Raw genomic sequence first — 19,287 nt, 5'->3', positions numbered from 1 at the left:
ATTCAGAGTAATGAACTTCTCAGATGTTTTCAATCAATTTGAATATAAGAAGTTTTGTATTATTATGCATACTCTTTTAATTACGCATCAAGTTACTATTTAAACGATAGAGATGGAAATGCAAGTGTTCTTTAGAATAATGTGAACGTGAAAAGATAATTTGGTTACGGCAAGTAATGTTATTTTCCTTTGGAAAAATGAGGTCTTTATCACTTGCAATTAAGTAAAAATAAATAAATAAACTAAGACTATAAAAAGTTAAAAAATAAAATAAAGATAATTATACTTCTATATCCAATCAAACAATATGGTGTGGCCGTTGGCTGCTTTGATTAGTCTAATCACAATGTTTAAAATAAGTGTCTAAACACAACTCTTATTACACAAACGAAATACAAATTTAATAATGTATTATAATAAAATAAAACATCCACACAAAATACAACAACAACAACAACAACCCAGTGTAATCCCACAAGTGGAAGTGAGATCTGAGGAGGACAATGTATATGCAAACATTACCTCTACCCTGGGAAAGTAGAGAGGTGGTTTCCGAAAACATCGACACAAAATAAGCACCGAAAAATATAATAGATACGTGACATGTTTCAATAATATTGCTAATAGTAACTCTGTTTGCATGTATAATGTATTTAAATATAGCATTTTACACTCAAATCACAGCACACCAACTTCTCTTTCTCCTTCCTGTTTTATTTTATTTTTTTCCCTACAAATCTCAGGTATTAGAAAATAGTGTACATCCCATCTCTGCTACTGGTTTGATCAAATCTTTACATGTCATCTCCGACTGGTTTTCCACTTATTTCTTCATCTTTTATTGCACAAGCTATGGACTTATACATATAGTTGCTTACTTCTACACTCTACGTTCTTCGAGAGTTCAACTTCTACGCCCTCCTTTCTTCGAGAGTTCAACTTCTACGCGCTTAATTTCATCTTTCAACTCTTGTAAAGCAGGCTTGCTAGATCGATCAGTGCTCGAGGTCTTGTTATCACTTAATAGATCAACTAGATGCTTCAAGCACAAGAGGTACTCAGCTTTTACTCCAGGAGCATCAGACAATGACTTCTCAGTAAGAAACTACACAACAACAAAGATAAAACCATAAGACAGAATATACATCGTACATATTTCGTCAACTAAAAGTAAAAACACTTGATGAGATTCCAAAATAGTTCAACAGTAAATCAGAAAAGGCTCATGCCCCTTACCGATGTCATATTTAGATGTAGAGTAACTGGGAATAGATTTGCCCATAAGTTCAAATAAAAAGTTACTTTTGCATATTTCAAAATCTTGATTGTGGGAACCAGCTTGAGCAGAGTAATTACAATTTTGTAGTTTCTAAATATATGTTCTTCCTTTTTTTTTAAAAAACATTATACGCCCAAAAACCAAACTATGTCATGGTTTGCACAAATAAGAATTGAAATATATGCTGCCTCAATCGTGTAAGATGCTATTGTGCTATGGCGCGGACTCTCCAAAACAGCTGCCGCACCCGTGTCGGATCCTCCAAAAATACATTGTTTTTGGAGGATCCGACACACACCCATCGATATTTTTGGAGAGTCCGAGCAACATAGCTATTGTGACATCTAATTTTTCTATTGGAGAGCCTGGACAGGTCTGAAGTCCTTGTACTTTGCTTTCTCTGTCCTAAAACACAAATATACAGAACCTGTAAATTTATCATTAAAAGCACACTAGATATTACCTCAATAATATCCGGAAAGGACATAGATTTGCCTATCATAGCATGACACATAATTGATAACCAAACATTTGACATCCAAAGGAGAATTTGACTTGCTCCAAGGAAACTATATCTAGAGATAGAAACAGAAGTTCCTCAACTATACTATCCTTGGGATTTTATAATTGGTGTATTCTAAGCTTCCATGTGGTGCAAGACCCAAGAAGAAAAGGTAATAACCAGTAAAGCCACAAGATCATGATAACAAAGTTCAAATGCTGATCATTAACTAATATGCATAAATGAATTGACAAAACTATACTTATTACTGACCAATATAAAACTAAACTGCTCATACCTCCTTATATGCAGAAATGCATTGACGAAGAGCACTTTCAGCCTCAGAGCTATAAGGGTCCTGGTTCAGTAGAAGATGCAGTCAAAAATCAGTTCCATAATGTTTGAAACATCCCAGAGAAACAGAAAGGATTGTTAATGAAAGACAACCGATATAACCTAACCTTTGATTCTTCACGCTCCAGCTTTGTCATCTCCAACAACGAAAGAGTATTAAGTGATTGCAACTGCAGGCAAATCCACAATAAAACTAATTTAAAAGAGGAGTTTCTAAAAATTATTTTTGAAAAAGGGTGCTAGCAGTCAGTCAGTTAAGCCATACAAAGGCAGAAGAGATGAACACATTCACCGACTTTTAGGAATTCCATAGATGCCTGAATATTAATACTCAAAAGACCACAAGTTTCTGTTGCAGACTCTTGGTAGAGTAATGTGGACTAAGAGGTCCGCAGGACCTCATAAGTGAGGAGAATTAATTGAAATCCGCCATATAGCAGGAAACCCCAAGTAAAACTATGCATTGGCCCCTCTAGAAATTCAGAATTCAGTTAGATAGCGCTTCTAAAGCTTAAGATTCTTAATTTAAAGATTATACAAAGTCGCACTGATTACTCTTTTTGCAAATACTTTCCTTTCCTGATATGGTGAACTCCAAACGTCAAATCCCCTACCCAGGGCCCAGAAATGGCCCTTTACCATTGTTCTCCTTGGTGACTTGAACCTCACCCTAATGATTGGAGGTGAAAAGTCTTTACCACTAGGCTAAACCTACATCATGTACAAATCATATAGAATAACACCAAAAGATTTAAAATGGTCTCTTCCATATCCTCTTTTAGAGAGGGTAACAAGTTTGAAATGAAAGATGAAACTTCATTTACTTGTCAAAGAAAGGAATGCTACATTACAGTGAACATTACATACCAAACCCAATAACTAAAAGCTCCTAGCAGCACAATGGGCTCACTAACTCAAAAAAAAAGGCAAAATGTGAAAAATTCCTAAAACAACCTTTAATTGCCCACCCAAAAAGGTTTTGGAGCACCGCACTTCAGAAGGTTACCCTAGTGCCTTTTCCTCTTTTTTGTCGAATTGTTATTGTTTTAATGCTTCAATCAGTTAAAGCCCTCATTTTTTTTTCTCGGAGAGACCCAATCCTATAAACAAAGAACTGGAGTCCAGCGGTCAAAGAGGTTTGCTTATGTCCTTGAGACTTGGTGTTTGAAACGCTACTGACACATGATGTTCGCGTTGGAGACTTAGAAAACTTAAAATATTGAATATTAGACTAAGGCGGGTCTAGTGGAGTGACATGGATACTGAGGATTCATATAGCCAACCAAAAAAGCTTGAGTTGAGGCGTAGTTGTTGAATGGATGAAAAGAATATGTCAATTTATATATTTGTCCATAAATGGAATACCTAATTGGGTTTTTTCCCATATAAGAAGAAGAAACCCTAGATCGTTATTGTGCATATTTATCCAACATTGAAATCCTGAATCGCCTGAGCTACCTTGGCGCAAAAGAAAAATATTTCACTCCATCTGAGATTCGCATAATTTACCTAGACTCATGAAGCATCGGCATGAACTTTAATTATCTTTTCCCTCTAAATTGTAACTGTAAACTCAGAAGATAGTAGGAAATGAAATAAATTACAAAATTAGAAGAATTTTGAGAGGATTGAAAGACACATTCTGCTACAACCTGCTTACTACAAGACGACCCAACTGGAAAACCATGAGGCAGAGTTACTTGCAGCTCAGGCACCAACCAATGAGGCAAATTCACAATTAGAAGCGGCATCTTTGGCTAGTCTCAAACTATAGTTGTACGCTAAGTTGCTCGGACTCTTCACTTTCACTGTTGCACCCATGCCGACACGAGGTGGATGCGGGATCCGTACCGGATCTGGTCAACCAATTTTGGGTTCTTTGACCAAAATTGATGGAGAAATTTGGGACACATACAATGATTTTTGAACTCAAAACAAAAATTAGGGTGAAATTGAAGAAAACGAATACCTTGTATATAGACATTTTATGCCAGTCCTTATCCTTTTATCTCCTACTCGGATTCTCCTCTTGATCAATATTTATTCCTTCTTAGAATACCTTTAAATTTTCCGCATAATCTCATAATTTAGATACATTTTTATAACTCTAGTTTTAGATATTTAAATTATTTGTCGAATCCCCGCGCACCCGTATCCGTACCTGGATCCATACCCCTGAATCTTAAATTTTAGATCATGAAAGATCCGACCTCTAGATCTGCACCCGCATCGGACACCCGCACCCGAGTCCGATAAACTTAGGTTGTAGGCAGTGTTGTGAAAAGCGAGCGCTTCCTCGCTTAAAGCGAGAAGCGAAGCGAGGCGAGCCATCGAACGCTTCTGTTAGCTGAAGCGTAGCAGGTTTACAAAGCGAGAAGCGACAATGCGTAAGAAGCGAGCGCTTCTCTGTATTACAAGGCTGCCAACCTATTTAATTAAAAAAGCTGTTCTTTTTTTAAAACATCATCGACCAGCAGCAACAAAGAAAGAAAGAGGCGACCTAGGGTTAGATTTTCTACACTTTTCAACTTCAAGATCATCAAGTTTGGTCCAGGTATGTGATTTCTTCTTCCTCCTCCTCCTCCTCCTTTTTCTTCTTCTTCTTTTTCTTTTTCTTTCACTGTTTCAGCGTCCAAATAGCAGCGAAATGCTGGTAAATTTTTTTTTCCCTTCAGTTCTTCTTTCTCATTCTTCTCCTCTTCTTCTTTAGAAGAATAGGATGCGCATTTTGTGCTTCAATTGATGCTACTCTTTAGTTTTTACATTGAAGAATTGAACATTTGCTTACAGTTACATGTGTTGTCTATGCAATATTTATTTTAATATTTCTTTTTTAAATTCCGCTTCACTACAAAAAAGCGAGCGCTTCGCTTCTCGCTTCTCGTTTTAAGCAAAAAGGGGCTTGTCGTTTTTCCTCGCTTCACGCTCTTCACAACACTGGTTGTACGTTAGTGCATCCAAATACAGGAATACCATATACCCATTATGCCTCTACTTTACAAAAAAGAAAAACAATAAAGGATCTCACAATTTTAACATCTTAAAACAAATATTGGTTGGATTGCTTAAACAACAGAAGTTAGCAGAGAATAACATTTAACTGACTGTCTCTCTTCACAAACAATCAATCATGGGAACTGACCAGGATCATCATTGCTGATTGCCTGCTCCTTGCTGTTGTCATAGATGCTCCATAAGACTGTTTATTTCCTTTCCCTTTCATGGAAGGCACCAGATTTCCCCGAGCCACACTACAATCAACAATTAAGAAAAACAATAGACTGAAAAAAGTTGTCATGATGTCACCAATATTGATAATAGACAAGCTTGTGGGACCACTTTGCAAAGGAATGATTTTAGTTTCTCCGAGATAAGGTGAGGTATAAGTTACATAATGGCATAAATATCACTCATCAGAGAGAGATATTATCCTGAGCAAGACGAAAGACTCCTCAGGAAGGAAATCTCAATTCCTTATTCACCTGTAAACTGCATCGAGTAGCAGTTCCTTTGACACAAAAAGACACTTTAAACTCCTTGCTACCAATTACACATTTGATACAAAACTTGGTAACTTAAAGTTCGAGCAATTGTTACTAAGTTCAAATGAGTCAAAACTACCATAATTGATCAGCATACATAGCTAAACAGTCCCAGAAGAAATTGACAATTAATATGAGTTCATGCACTCAGGACACACGAAACTTTTTTAGACTTGAGGTTCAAAGAGAAACCTGCAATACTGGACAGTGGACAAATTCCAAAACCTCATCACATAATTGTACAAACTAACGAACCAAGATACAAGGCCATCTATGGTTGTCAGTGCTGAATTGCATGGAATATAGCCCCTTGATGCTTACGTGGGTAGTCACGAGAGAAGACAGTAAGCTAGCTTTTGAAGGAGTAGAATATCCTTTTGTACGAATGAGAACTAGTCTTTATCACCCTCGAAAATCTCAATGCACTCATGAGGTTACAGTTAGTAGATAATTCTGCCACTTTTGCTCTGGTGTACGTGTTCTGCCTTTTGTATTTAACTTGTATACCTAGAGATCTACAATTATTATCTTACCAAAAATATATATAGTGGTCATGCGATTCTCCTGTGATGTTTCTCAAATTGTTGGTCCCAAACCTAGATAAAGAAGGATTGCAGTATATTGACGGTCGGTGTAAAACTAGTTAATTTCGCTTGGGATTAAGGTGTAGCGTAATCGTATGATGCACTCAACGGAACTGCTGAATCTCAAAAACCAGAAAACTAAATCTAAACGGATACTAACAAAACAAGAGATATTTCAAAATTGAACGTGGACAAAAACACTTAACCTGTAAGAGATGATATTAACGTCAAAACTAGTTAAAAGACAAATGTAAGACGAAAATATAAAAGAAAACCAAAGCTAAGACTAATAAATACCTTATCGACTTGCTTAAAAGATCTTTTGCCATATCAAGCTCAGCCCTTGCTTGATAAACATTACTTTTCTGGAGCTTGTTAGAGTCGAGCATTTTCACTCTTGCAATATGTAGGAAATTCGCAGCAATCTATTAATGAAGAAGGATAAGGGAAATTACATAGAATTCATAGTATTAAATCAACAGATAATATTATCATCCTGAATTGCTAGTATATGTTGAGAATTTAGAGGAAGGAAAAACCTGAATATGGTCTTCAGGGAGTAAAGCTCTTCGGGCATCAAGACACCTGCTCAAAAAATTATATCATGTCATGCTTTATCAGTCTTAAAAGCATACACCTTACTCAGTAATTAATTAGGGTACATGATTCACCGTTCTAAAAGATCTTGAGCTTCTTTCAAGTTTCCTAGCGACTGAAGGGTCAAGGCCAGGCGTTCAGCTGCAACTACAGTCTCTAAAGAATTCCAACCCTGTAGATATGAGTAACAACAAGTGAGAAAATGACTACGGATATAGAGTAACAAGGTTTGGAAACATAGAATAATTTCAGAAGAAAAAAAACGAAAATTATCCATTAGAGTTCAATGATTTTGGTCCAACTGAACTCTAGAGGCTTTAAAAGGAAATAAACACCATATATAATCAGAATCTTGCTGGAGATCCTTTTATTTCAATTTCGTAGCATAAGCATCTTCAGACAAGAAAATTTGGAGGTAAGGTTTGGCACGAGGTAAAATTTCTTCATCAAAGTCACAGTTTTGCCCTTAAGAGAGATTAAATCAGAAAGCATTAGAATATTCTTGCATTGTGATCACGCTATTTTACTAGCTTAAGCAGCTCTGTCATATTGCTGGAAACTGAAAACTAGTGCTCTGCTTTTCCGGTAATGCTTTTCCATGGAGACACTAGCGAATGATATTGCAATGCAGGCCAGGCACCATACTATTGTCAGCCCCAAAATAAACATTCCCCTCCTTTTGCTTTCGCTAAGCTCTTGAATCAAAGATTTAAATTATTCATGTTTAATCCATTTTTCATAAATTTGAATTAAATTTAGGAAACCCTACAAAAATGTCCTTGCTTTGCCTGTTACCTTAGTCACAAAGTTATGTTTAGACTGCTACACTATCACACTGGAGCTGTAACTTCATTCGGATGTTGCGGACAACAATAAAATAGAAAAAATTGGACGGTTTCTCTTCTCTTTATCTTTTTCCTTTTTTGGTCATTGAACAGTTAAGAAAGAAGGGGAACCTTGGAGCAACAACAAAGTTGTCTCTGTGTGATCTACAAGTCACACGTTCGAGCCGTAGAAGCAGACACTAATGCTTGCATTAATGCTGTCGACATCACACCCTTTGGTGCGGCCCCTCCCCAGACGTTGCGTGAATGCGGGATGCTTTGTGCATCGGTCTACCCTTTTTAACAGTTTAGAAAGAGATCTAGAGGTAGATCTTGTTTTCCCATTGAAACTAGAAGGGAAACAAGTTTTTAAAATTGGAACACTCAATACTGATTAAAAGAAAATTGAAATTTTTATGCACAATTTTAAAATCTACAAAACAAAGTTAAATCAGTATTATGCATGTTAAACTACTAACCTAACAATGAAGATGTCAGCAATCCAAAAACGGATAAAACGAACTGGAAGTATAACTTCAGGTAATCATTTCTAGAACAGATAGAAACAATAAAAATCATCCCCTGAAAAAAAAAGAAAGGTTGGCAGACCTTTGCTAATTCCATAATATGCAGGATCTTTCTCAGCACGCTCTCAGCCTCCTCGTTTCGGTCAGATTTAATATATATCTATAAAGGAGAGTAGATTGTAAGCTAACTTTACCAAGTAATTCAGATTTTTGTGACAGACAAAGCAGGTAGATCTGTTAGAATTACATATGTTGATTTGTGCAGTAGCTCAATACTTTCAGTATAGATATCAGCAGCCTAAAAGAAAAGAACCATACGTAGATGTATTCAAGACTTCAAAGAAAATAAAATAAAAGGACTTAGAAACCCCAATTACAGCAAACCAATCTTTTGCAATGTGTTTCCCCTTACGTAGAGAATGACAGATTTCATTTCAAGAAACTTCCTTAGTGTACATGTACCATGTTTTTTTCTTTGATCCACTAAGATGCAAGTTGTTGAATTAATACGTAAAGAATGTTCACCGGTGTCATATGACATTAATTAGACAGATCAACAGTTATTCATATTGCAGAGCTAGTTAAGACCAGAGTTATTACCCAAGTATTGAAACTATAATAGGCTAATGAATCAATTAGCTATGCAAAAGCTTGGAATGTACCTTGGAAAATATCTAGCTTATTACCAGGTCATTTTGCTCTTTCTATGCTTGAACAAGTCTTTTCCAGGACAAATACATGCATAGCTGTTAGGAGGACATATTCAGATAGCAGCATTTAATTAATCTTCTGTAGTATCCTTTTGTTGGGTAACACAAAGTTTAAGTCTCAATCACACCGAATTGACCCAAAACTTTTTCAGGTAAAAGAAATAGTGCTCTGTTCAACTTTAAACTAGATCAACTGTACCCAGTGAGAGTAACCTCAATGGTTTTACTCTATGCACAATCAACATTCGCATAACCTTGGAACAAATGCAAAAAAGCCTGGAAGCACAACCTCAGCTAGCTGTCGCAGCCTCTTGATACATATCATTGATTCACCTTGACCTCCATCCTACAATGGTAAACAAAATTGTAACAACAGAAACACAGATCAGTTATAGAATACCCACAATCAGCATGTGAACAAAGTTAGGGACCTCCAAAATCCGAATAGAATCGCGAACCAGAGCCTCTGAATCCTTGTATTTTCCCTGAAGATACAGCACCTGGAAGTGGAGTGGGATTCTCTTGTCAGTCAAAGTTATTAAAGACTACACAAGAGAAGACTGCCCACCAGCAGAAGTGGTTTCAATTTTGGGAAGAGGCACTAGAAACTATATGCACCATATTTTCAAAATTTAGTTTTGCCTACATTTTCAATTTTGCCAAAAGCCAATAAATGTAGATGCTAACTACTGAACAACTAGGTGACCAAAAAGGAAAAGCTATCAAAAAAAATATTAAGTGAAAGAGAAGAAGCATAAAACATATACACAGGAAAAAACTCAACCATTAAACATAAAATATACAAGCCAAAGAGCTTTAGATACAAATTAGATCTTAACAAGAATTTGAAATTGAAGATAAAACAGAACTTGAATGAGTGAAATGCATATAGTTGCAGGAGAAGAAAAGGATAGATTAGAGATATTGCATCTATGGCAATGGAAACAATAAGAGGCAGAAACTGTAATGGAGATCTCTTACTTCAAAGTTTGACATGTCAGCTTGGCTAAGGGCATTCATTTGGTAGCCATTTTCTCCCTTGTCTTGTTGTGTTTTTGTTTTAAGAGGAGATATCTTTATTTTATTGATTTTATATCAAAACGGATAGAATGCATTATTCCAGCCATTGTGAAATAAACCCAAATCCTAACAGGAGATAGAGAGAAAGATAGTAAGTAATTAAGTCAATGAACTAAATTGTGTATCCCTCTCATTAATTGTTTATTAGCTACTGGGTAGCTCTGTATCTGGTATTCCACTTGTTTACTTGGAGTTGTAACGGCGCCCTATTCTCCATATTTGGGTTGACCTCCATTTTGGACTGGTTACAAGATGTTTGTAAATTGTAATCAATACAAAAGAATTGGCTTCTGCCCCAGACTTGGGGCATTTAACAGGAGACGAACTTTTCTACCAACCATAAGGATTATATGAACATGAAGTGGAGCAGAAACTGTGGTATTACTGTTCCCAGATGATACATGGTGTCAGCATAGTCCGGATGAGCCTCCCCTAAGACACGCCTCTTAATCTACAAGTTTAAATGGTGAAAGAAAAACATCTTTAGAAACTTAATAGCAACAGCTGAAGTAATCACAGCACAAGTCGTGGTAATAGCAACATACCTTTAAAGCACGCTGTCATGTTAATAATATGAACGAAAAAGAAAAGAAAACGATATCAGTAATTGATACACAAGAGCAGTTGAAAATCATGAAGGAAAAAAAAAAGGCAATTGTCAAATAAAAGCTACACTACAGATTAAAACCAACAATCATTCCTCAAGCATGACAAGAGACCGAAGGTGAAGGCAACATTTTATCACTCCCACCATCCAAATTAAATATATACTGTTGTATACCAAAATTATATCCACTGAGTTGAAAAGGAAGGTTCAATCATATGCTTAGCGGAAAGCTGCATAAGCACTACTCTTCCACTTCTCAAAAAACCTTTCTCTTATTTCGATTATGAAGAACCGAAAAAGTATTCAACGGCCCAAACATGTTCCCTTCACATTGGCAATCCAAATTTTCAACTCTTAACTTAATATTTGTGCCAGGTCAAAGAGCACATTCAATATGTGATAAAGGTATGCCCAACTTAAGTATAGTTTGATAAGGTTAATCAATTTCAACTATTTTCAACTGAATAAAACTTGCGCTCCATGCTCAAGTCAAGAATCAGAAGCATTTAACTTAGAGTAGGACTGTTTCCAATGCTAATACTTCAGTTTAAGGTCACATTAAATAAGCCATTCTTGAACAGTCAAAACAAAAAAACAAAAAAGAAAAAAAAAAATCATGTGCACAGGATATCATAGCAAGAAGGTGGTATAACAAAGAAAATCTAGATACGCTGATGTGACCCCAAAAAAAAAGGTCAAATGCGGCATGCTTGGATCCAACTCAAGTCCTTCAACAAATAATAATACATTATACAATGGATCAGTGTTTTAAAAAGCGATCGCTTCGTCGCTTTAAGCGAGAAGCGACGCGAAGCTACAGGCCTTCGCTTTTTTGAAGCTGAGGCGACTCGACCAGCAGAAGTGATTGCTTCAGGTGTTGAAGCGAGACGTGATGCAGAAGCGAGAAGCGCAAAAGCGATCGCTTCAGTAAACAGGGGTCAACTTTTTTTTAAAAAAAAAAAAGATTGGGTCTTTTTTTAATTATACAAAACATAGACCCCAAAGTGAACTGAAGACATTTCTTCTCTTCTTCCCTTCCATCGACCTCACTGCTGCTTCTAGGGTTCCGTCCAGCAGCCTCCGGTCCAGGTAATTTCTTCTTCTTTTCTTCTTTCTTGTTTCTTCTTTTCTTATCCATTTTTCTTCTCTTTTTTTCTCTTTCTTTCTTCTTCTTCCCGTGCGTCTGCTCACTGCTAGGGCAGGCGCGTTTTTTTCTTCTTTTTTTTTTCCTTTTATTCTTCTTATTTAGCCTTAATTTATTAATTTTTATGTGTATTTCAGTTTATAAAGTTAATTATTATTATTATTATTATTATTATTATTATTATTATTATTATTATTATTATTATATATATATATATATATATATATATATTTTATTTCATTATATTTGTTTTTCTTGTATCTTAATAGGGATTGAAAATGTCTCAAAGTTCGAAAGAGAAAGACCCGGCTTGGCGCTATGGCGATAAAGTTAATGAGAAGAATAGTACAAATGTTATATGCAAGTTTTACATTATATTTTTTAAGAATTGCGCTTCACTTCAATGAAGCGTGCGCTTCGCTTTTGAAGCGAGGCAAGCTCCATTCGCTTTTTTGCGTTTCTCACTCTCAAAAACTCTGCAATGGATTTTTGCGATGAAAAGCTACAATATGTCAGCTGAGCAGAAAATCCACAACTTCTAAGCATACCCATCCAGTGGCTATGGATAATAAACTACCAGAAAGACATACACCAGCTTAAGAAATAATACAACAATGTCATGAACATGAGTTAATGACATAAAGTTTTATGAATGAGAATAGCAAAAGAAATTAAGTGTCTGAAATGTTTGCCCATTTACCTCATAGACACCACGAGCTTGTTCCAGTTTTCTTTGCATAAGATAGAATTGTCCTAGATTGTGAAGGGCTGCCCCAACTCTATGACACAAAAGAAAGCATATAAGGGGAAGTGATACTCAACTTTCGAGCGAGAAGTCAAAGATGCAGCTAGATGGATTAACGAAGTAACTCTCACTCTATACTAAATTCGTGGCCTTGGAGATTAACTATGATATATCTTCCAACAAGACTTGTATAGAGGCAATGCATTTCCTAACCAGCACCATGATACTGACAAGAGTAGATAGATCATTATGCAACTGATGGAGCATGTTGTTTCATACGGAATGCTGAAGACATTCTACATATGGGTCGTCTTATAGACCTCTCATAATACTGTTGGCTACCCTGAGTTTCACAAATATTCCTCCAATTTTCTTACTTCGTAAGCCATCTATTCTTTAATTACCATTTTTTACCCATGGGACCATGAAAACTTTACAAATTAGGATGAAAATAAGAATCATGTACAAGCTGTTCACATAGGACAGGGAAGATATCACGCAATTTCAGGCTCTCATATTAGTTGATGATGGTTTCAGATATCTTGGGTCGGTGATTCAGGGGGACGGAGAGATCGACGGAGATGTCACTCACCGTATAAGGGCGGGGTGGTCGAAATGGAGGCTTGCATCAGGAGTCTTGTGTGACAAGAAAGTGCCACAGAAACTCAAGGGGAAGTTTTATAGAGCTGTGGTTAGACCTGCCATGTTGTATGGGGCTGAGTGTTGGGCCGGTGAAGAACTCCCATGTCCAGAGAATGAAGGTTGCGGAGATGAGGATGCTCAGGTGGATGTGCGGGCTCACCAGGTTAGATAAGATTAGGAATGAAGTTATTCGGGAGAAGGTGGGGGTGGCCCAGTAGATGAGAAGATGCGGGAAGCGAGGCTCAGGTGGTTCAGGCATGTGCGGAGGAGAAGCCCCGATGCCCCGGTGAGGAGTTGGGAGCGGCTGGCGGTGGTTGGCGCGAGTCGAGGCAGAGGGAGGCCCAAGAGGTATTAGGGAGAGGTGATTAGGCAGGACATGGCTAGAATGCGGATTTCCGAGGACATGGCCCTTGATAGGAAAGTCTGGAGGTCTAGTATCAGGATTGTAGGATAGGGCTTCTAGAATTTTTCGTACTTCTGTCCCGGGCAGGGGGGGGGGAGGGGGGAGGGTTGGTAGGCCTCTCCATAGATGATCTGTGTATTGTATTGTGCCCCCTTATGGTAGTTACTGGTCGATATTATTGCATGCCATTTTATTTATGGTTTATGTTTAGATAATTATTTATGTGATTTCTGCTGGAGTTACTAATGCTCTTTTGTTTTTGTTTTTGTTTTCCTTTTTCTGAGCCGAGGGTCGATTGGAAACAGCCTCTCTGCCCTTTCGGGTAGGGGTAAGGCCTGTGTACGTATTACCCTCCCCAGACCCCACCTTGTGGGACTATATTGGGTAGTTGTTGTTGTTGTTGTATATTAGTTGATGATGACGAGCTAAATTTATCAACCAAATCTAACTCTCTGAATTCCTGTCTGCATTCAAGATACCAACATATATAGATCCTACATTTATTTACTTGTCGTGTGGCATACTAAATGTCAACAATTTTCCCTGTCCTTGGTCTATCCTCTTGTTCTCTCGTACACCATCAGCTTTAAGCATGGTTTGAATCACTATGCCAAAAACTCTTCCATTTACTACTGATCTCCTCTTGTTCTCTTGTACACCGTTTCAGCATTCCTTTCCCTATACAAATGGGTGAGTACAGTGTAGAACAGCCGCGAGACCGCTAATGTTACATGGGGAATAAACACTGGACCTCGAATTCCTGACTGTTATATAAATGTTTAATATGGATGTGAAGTTAAAATTAGAGAAGATTAGAAATGATCACATCCAAAGAGAGTGCAAGTAGCATGAATTTAGGATAAATTAAGAGGTAACATGAGATGGTTTGGCCATGTCCTAAGTAGACCTCCAGATGAATCATTCAGAGGTGTGACAATATGATGATTAAAGGTGATAAAAAGAGACGAGGTACGCTTAAACTCACATGGAAAAAAGAAGTTTTGAAAGACCTATAAACTCTCAGAATCAATTTGGATTTACTAAGAAGAAAACACAGTGAAGCTATAGGAGTAAACAAGTGTTGGGCAGGATAATTGTGAAATCTAGAGAACTCCTTATTTGTCTAAGAAGACAAATAATTTAGTATTGAATGAAATGGACTTTAATAGAGCAAAATTTTCCACAGAAAATTCATATAACTGACCCAATACTTCAGGAGGCTTAGTTCATTGATTCACTGATTGAATATAAAATAATTGGAGACTAGCATGCAATGATTCTTTCGTATAGAAAACCATGGAAGTAGTCGGATCTGCTGATGGTTTGACCTTTTTGCAAACGTTGAGGATTCAGTATGTTTCTTCTATGCTTTTCTTTGACTCAACCTGAGTGTCAGGCTCGGACACAGCTGACCTCACTTTGGGCAGTATAAGAGAAGCAAAGTTCATATATAAGATAGCATACATATGAATGCCCCACAACCAGGTGTCTCCACAATAACAACTTATTCAAGGAAAGTTATCCCAACACCTACCGTACATCGTCTTGTCCAAATGATTCCTCGAGTATACTGATTGCTTCCAAGTACATAGGTTCTGCTTTATTAAACGCCTTTTTGACTCTATACAGCTCTGCCTGTCACAAAAAACAGAACCAATAACCTTTCTAAATAGATTAATCAGTCAAGCGGAAAATGAGTTTCATGCAAGATGGTTACTTATAATTAGAAGTACTCACTCCATTCTTCATGTGGCATATTTTTAATATAACAAATCCAAAGTAATGGTCATTTCATACACCGGTGATTATTACATTGTTATTGGATTCATCTTAAGGTTCAATGTAATACAATCTGAAAATGGAGTCTTAATAAGAAATGAGAATCAGCACGTCTCCAAAAACCTAATTTTCGTAGAGTATGTGCATTATTCATTGACTTCCTTGGCATGTACGAAATTAAATGGTCGCTCCCAAATAACAAACATGCAAAATGCAACTTGAAGACTATCACTTTCCAAATTACCAGTACTTGATGATTCAAAAATACCTAGCAGCCATAACATTAGCAATAATTTTGAAATATAATGTTAAAAGCATCAGGTTTTTTTCTTTGATAAGGTAAATAATTTTATTAATAGCCTTAAGAAGTTTTAAGAGCATGAAGGACAAAAAGCATCTTATAGGGGACCTACCAGATTGTTGTATGCAGATGCAACATGTGGATCCCTATCTCCAAAACCTTCTTTAGCTTCTTGCAGTGCAGACAGGAACAGCTTTTCAGCTTCCTCAAGTTTTCCCTGGTTGAATAGAATTACTACTGCAAGTTCAGAGAGAATGAACACCAAATTGAATTGAAAAGATAAATACAAAGTATCAGTGGTAACATAGGAGGCTTGCATGCCTGTAAAAATAAATCCCTTCCACTGTCTGTAAAAACTCTCCATTTGGATGTGTGTATATTAGATATCACAGACCCATCCTCAATTTTGCGCAGCTCGCTTATTTCAGCATCAATTCCAGTAGTTGCTGGAGGAGAAACTTCTTCTGCCAAGGCTGGAGTGACATTTACTCCAAGGATAAAAGCTGCAATAGGAGAAAACAGTTAATGCTTTATATAATAGATTTGTCGGCAATTTACATTGTACATGGCTTCAATAACGAAATTTCTGAAAACAACAACAATTTGAAAGAGATAGATCATGAAAGCACCGAAAAATCTCCATGCAAATGTATCTTGTGTCAAAAGTAAACATTCTTTCTGCTATATAAGAACAGCACTCACCTAGATCAGAACTTGAAGGGAAAATAAGAAGCATTAACAACTTCAGAACTGGCATATACTGACAACTCAAACCAACTCGATATCACTAATAAACACTTCAAATCACAAATTTGTGAACAAAATCCACTAAAGAAACAGCTAAAGACCCAAAAGTATGAAAAAGAAAAGGTCAAGAGCAAAGAACTCGGAAACATCATTCAAGCAGATACGCCCAACACACATGCATATACCAAACACTTGAATAATAGTGTCTACATATAAGGATTCTTACTTTAAGATGTTAATTTTAGAATGTTGAGTCAAAAATGAAGAAATCAATGGCCAACAAGGTGAGGCCGTCATACATGAAAAGGAAAGAAAATGATAGGAAATTCTGCAGTAGAACACACATTCTCAAAAAAAAAAAAAAAAAACTCAGAAACTCTCTTCCATCCTCAACTCTATCTCAACATATTTAAGAAAAATGCGGAAACGGGCTTCGCTCATTCAATTTAAATTGATAACTTGTAGAAAGTGAAAACAAACAATAAACTGATCTCTTTCATCTCTACAATCTTAATCTTCATAGATTATGTAGAATATGATAATTTAACATGGTATTCGAATAGGCAATACCTTAATTTCAGTTTATTGCTACAGGTAGATTTAACTAACATTGAAGATGGGAAAATACTCCCTTTTCTTCTCCCGCCTCCCAACCCAACCTAACACCTTAAATTTGCGAAATATCTACAAGTACCCTAAATTCCAAAAACTTTCATCCCCCCCCCCCCCCCCAAAATGAAAACTAAGGGTGGTACTATGAGAAGTTCTAAATGCATCATTTGTAATCCAAGTAAAGCAGACAGTATTTCTTTAATAGCAAGCTCTAATTTATGTATGTATAGATGCTTGCCAAAGTAATGAAAAATAAGGAGACGGGCAATCAGATGAGAATTTTTTTTGTCTTTCACTAACCAGTAGTCCAGTACCAAATAGGTAACAAAACCATGAACTTTGGGTAAAAAAAAACAAACAAAGACTGTAAATTTGTTTGCTTATTAGCAATTCAATATGGTTACTTATCGCTTTAAGAAATGCACTAAACTGCAGATCAAGGTTCCGATTCATGAACTTATATACCTTGAAGCACTTATCCATTCGTTTTAACTTTTATTTTAAGTGATCTTAGTACAAGTTGTGCTCGCGTCATTGGTAACTTTTTCTAAAGAAAACATTAACACCTAATAGAACGATTCCTGCTTTCTTCCCAAGAGAAAGACAAAAGGGAGAAAGTACTATAGAGGGTGGAGATAAAACCGGATACAACATCATGCCTACATATATAGAATGTCAGGACATATGGCTCTCCAAAATGATGATATATAGAGGAAGATGTTTTCTTTTACAATAGAAATGCTTTTTTCTAGGAGTTGGAAAAACCATTACAATAAAAATGAATGTTTCTTGCATATTGAAATGTATGGTCTATCGTGTTTGAGTCAAGAAACAGTTAAAGATCTATAGGACTGCACTGCAATATTACCTCTGCGAAAATGTTGGACAAATATAGACATGCAACATATTGGTAATGGATATAGCTTATATGTATTGTTCAGAAAATATTAAATATGCTACAAGCTAAAACATAGACATACAACATCAACAAATAAATGGAAAAAGTTTAAAACAACAATTCAACTTTCGGATTACCCCATAAGAGTAGTAAATACCAGCTTGTCCAAACAGAAAAATCCATTGAAACGAGTCTGAAAAGTACCCTCCAGAACCATGCTGACTTGAAAATCTACATTTTCCTGCCCAAAAGAAATCAATCAATCATTTTTACTATACCTCAATGAACTACACCTCAATACCACACATTAATCATATATCTATTACAATCATAAAAATGACACCATATATTAGAAAATTAGGATTCTTATAATCTGGGACAGAGCAGAGTACCTTGTTCTACATTGTAAAAATTCCCAAAAATTGTGATAATTGAACATAATTTAATACGAAAAAAATCAAATATGTATCCTAATGAATAGTAAAACTCAAAAATTTACCAGCATTGGATAGTAAAATTGGGGAATTTCGTTGAATTGGAGTAGCAGGAAGTGATTGAGGTGAAAAACGGAATCTTCGGAGCAAATTAGCAGATTCTTTTCGGAGAAACATCATTTGATTATATCCGAAATTGAACTACACGAATTTGAAAACTATAGAAAAACTATCAATTAATTGTTAGGTTTAAATTTACTAAACCCATAAACCCTTCAAAGGAGACGAGTCGGTTGGAGTGTCGTTAGTTTTATCTATGGCTGTCCAACGGGACGGGACGGGACGAAATTAACGGGACGGGACGACATTTAAGCGGGACGGGACGAAATGGGACGGGACAAACGGGACGAAACGATCGTCCCATCCCGTGCCGCTAACAAACGGGATGGGATGGGGCGGGAGGGGACGGGACGGGACGGGTTCGTGGGCCTTAAATATATTTATTTTTTATAAAAAAATGTCTAGTTTTTTTAAAATTACTATGTTTTTAAAGTTTGCAACGGCTAGATTTTTGACTTATTTAATAAACTTAAATGTTACTATATTAGTATGTTAAAACGAAAATTAGAAAACTAAGTAAAGAATTATAAAATATTAAAACAAAACACTTGTAATGAAATATTCTAGTAAATATAAATTTATAATAGAATTATAATTTATTTAATATAATTTTAAAGTATTAACTATTAAGTAACTAAGACAATTCATAAAAATAATTCATCGCTTAGAGCCTTTTATTTTATTAATAGAACTTTCAAATCTCAAATACAAATATAATTCTTTTGAAGAGCACTTAATCTACGCAGCCACCTTCTAGGAAGGGTTCTGTTTGAACTAGTCCTCTTAGTAGCCAATTACAAATTATCATACTAATATTTGTAAGCTCCTATATAGCTTCTTTGTAACTTATCAATAA

At 36.2% G+C, this 19,287-nt stretch overlaps 1 protein-coding gene across 2 annotated transcripts; it reads right to left on the bottom strand.

The window, feature by feature from the left end:
* On the bottom strand, positions 587 to 18,637 carry LOC109229660 (kinesin light chain 3). 2 transcript variants are annotated; one of them, XM_019395186.1, is made up of 18 exons: positions 18,377 to 18,637; positions 18,015 to 18,118; positions 15,942 to 16,123; positions 15,733 to 15,837; positions 15,075 to 15,175; positions 12,451 to 12,529; positions 10,545 to 10,556; positions 10,385 to 10,450; positions 9,351 to 9,419; positions 9,209 to 9,265; positions 8,292 to 8,369; positions 6,933 to 7,030; positions 6,801 to 6,846; positions 6,559 to 6,686; positions 5,278 to 5,386; positions 2,243 to 2,305; positions 2,080 to 2,139; positions 587 to 1,105 (listed from the first exon to the last, which is right to left on the bottom strand). In XM_019395186.1, the coding sequence occupies exons 2-18, from the start codon at positions 18,058 to 18,060 to the stop codon at positions 905 to 907; spliced, it is 1,500 nt and encodes a 499-aa protein (XP_019250731.1). In that variant the 5' UTR covers positions 18,061 to 18,118; positions 18,377 to 18,637; the 3' UTR covers positions 587 to 904. The 2 variants fall into 2 exon arrangements, with proteins under 2 accessions (XP_019250731.1, XP_019250730.1); XM_019395185.1 differs by having other exon boundaries at positions 18,035 to 18,118.

Source organism: Nicotiana attenuata, chromosome 7, assembly GCF_001879085.1.
Source record: "Nicotiana attenuata strain UT chromosome 7, NIATTr2, whole genome shotgun sequence".
NCBI classification, from domain to species: Eukaryota; Viridiplantae; Streptophyta; class Magnoliopsida; order Solanales; family Solanaceae; genus Nicotiana; species Nicotiana attenuata.
Note: the sequence above shows the minus strand (reverse complement) of the source record. Positions and strands in the feature narration are given on the sequence as shown.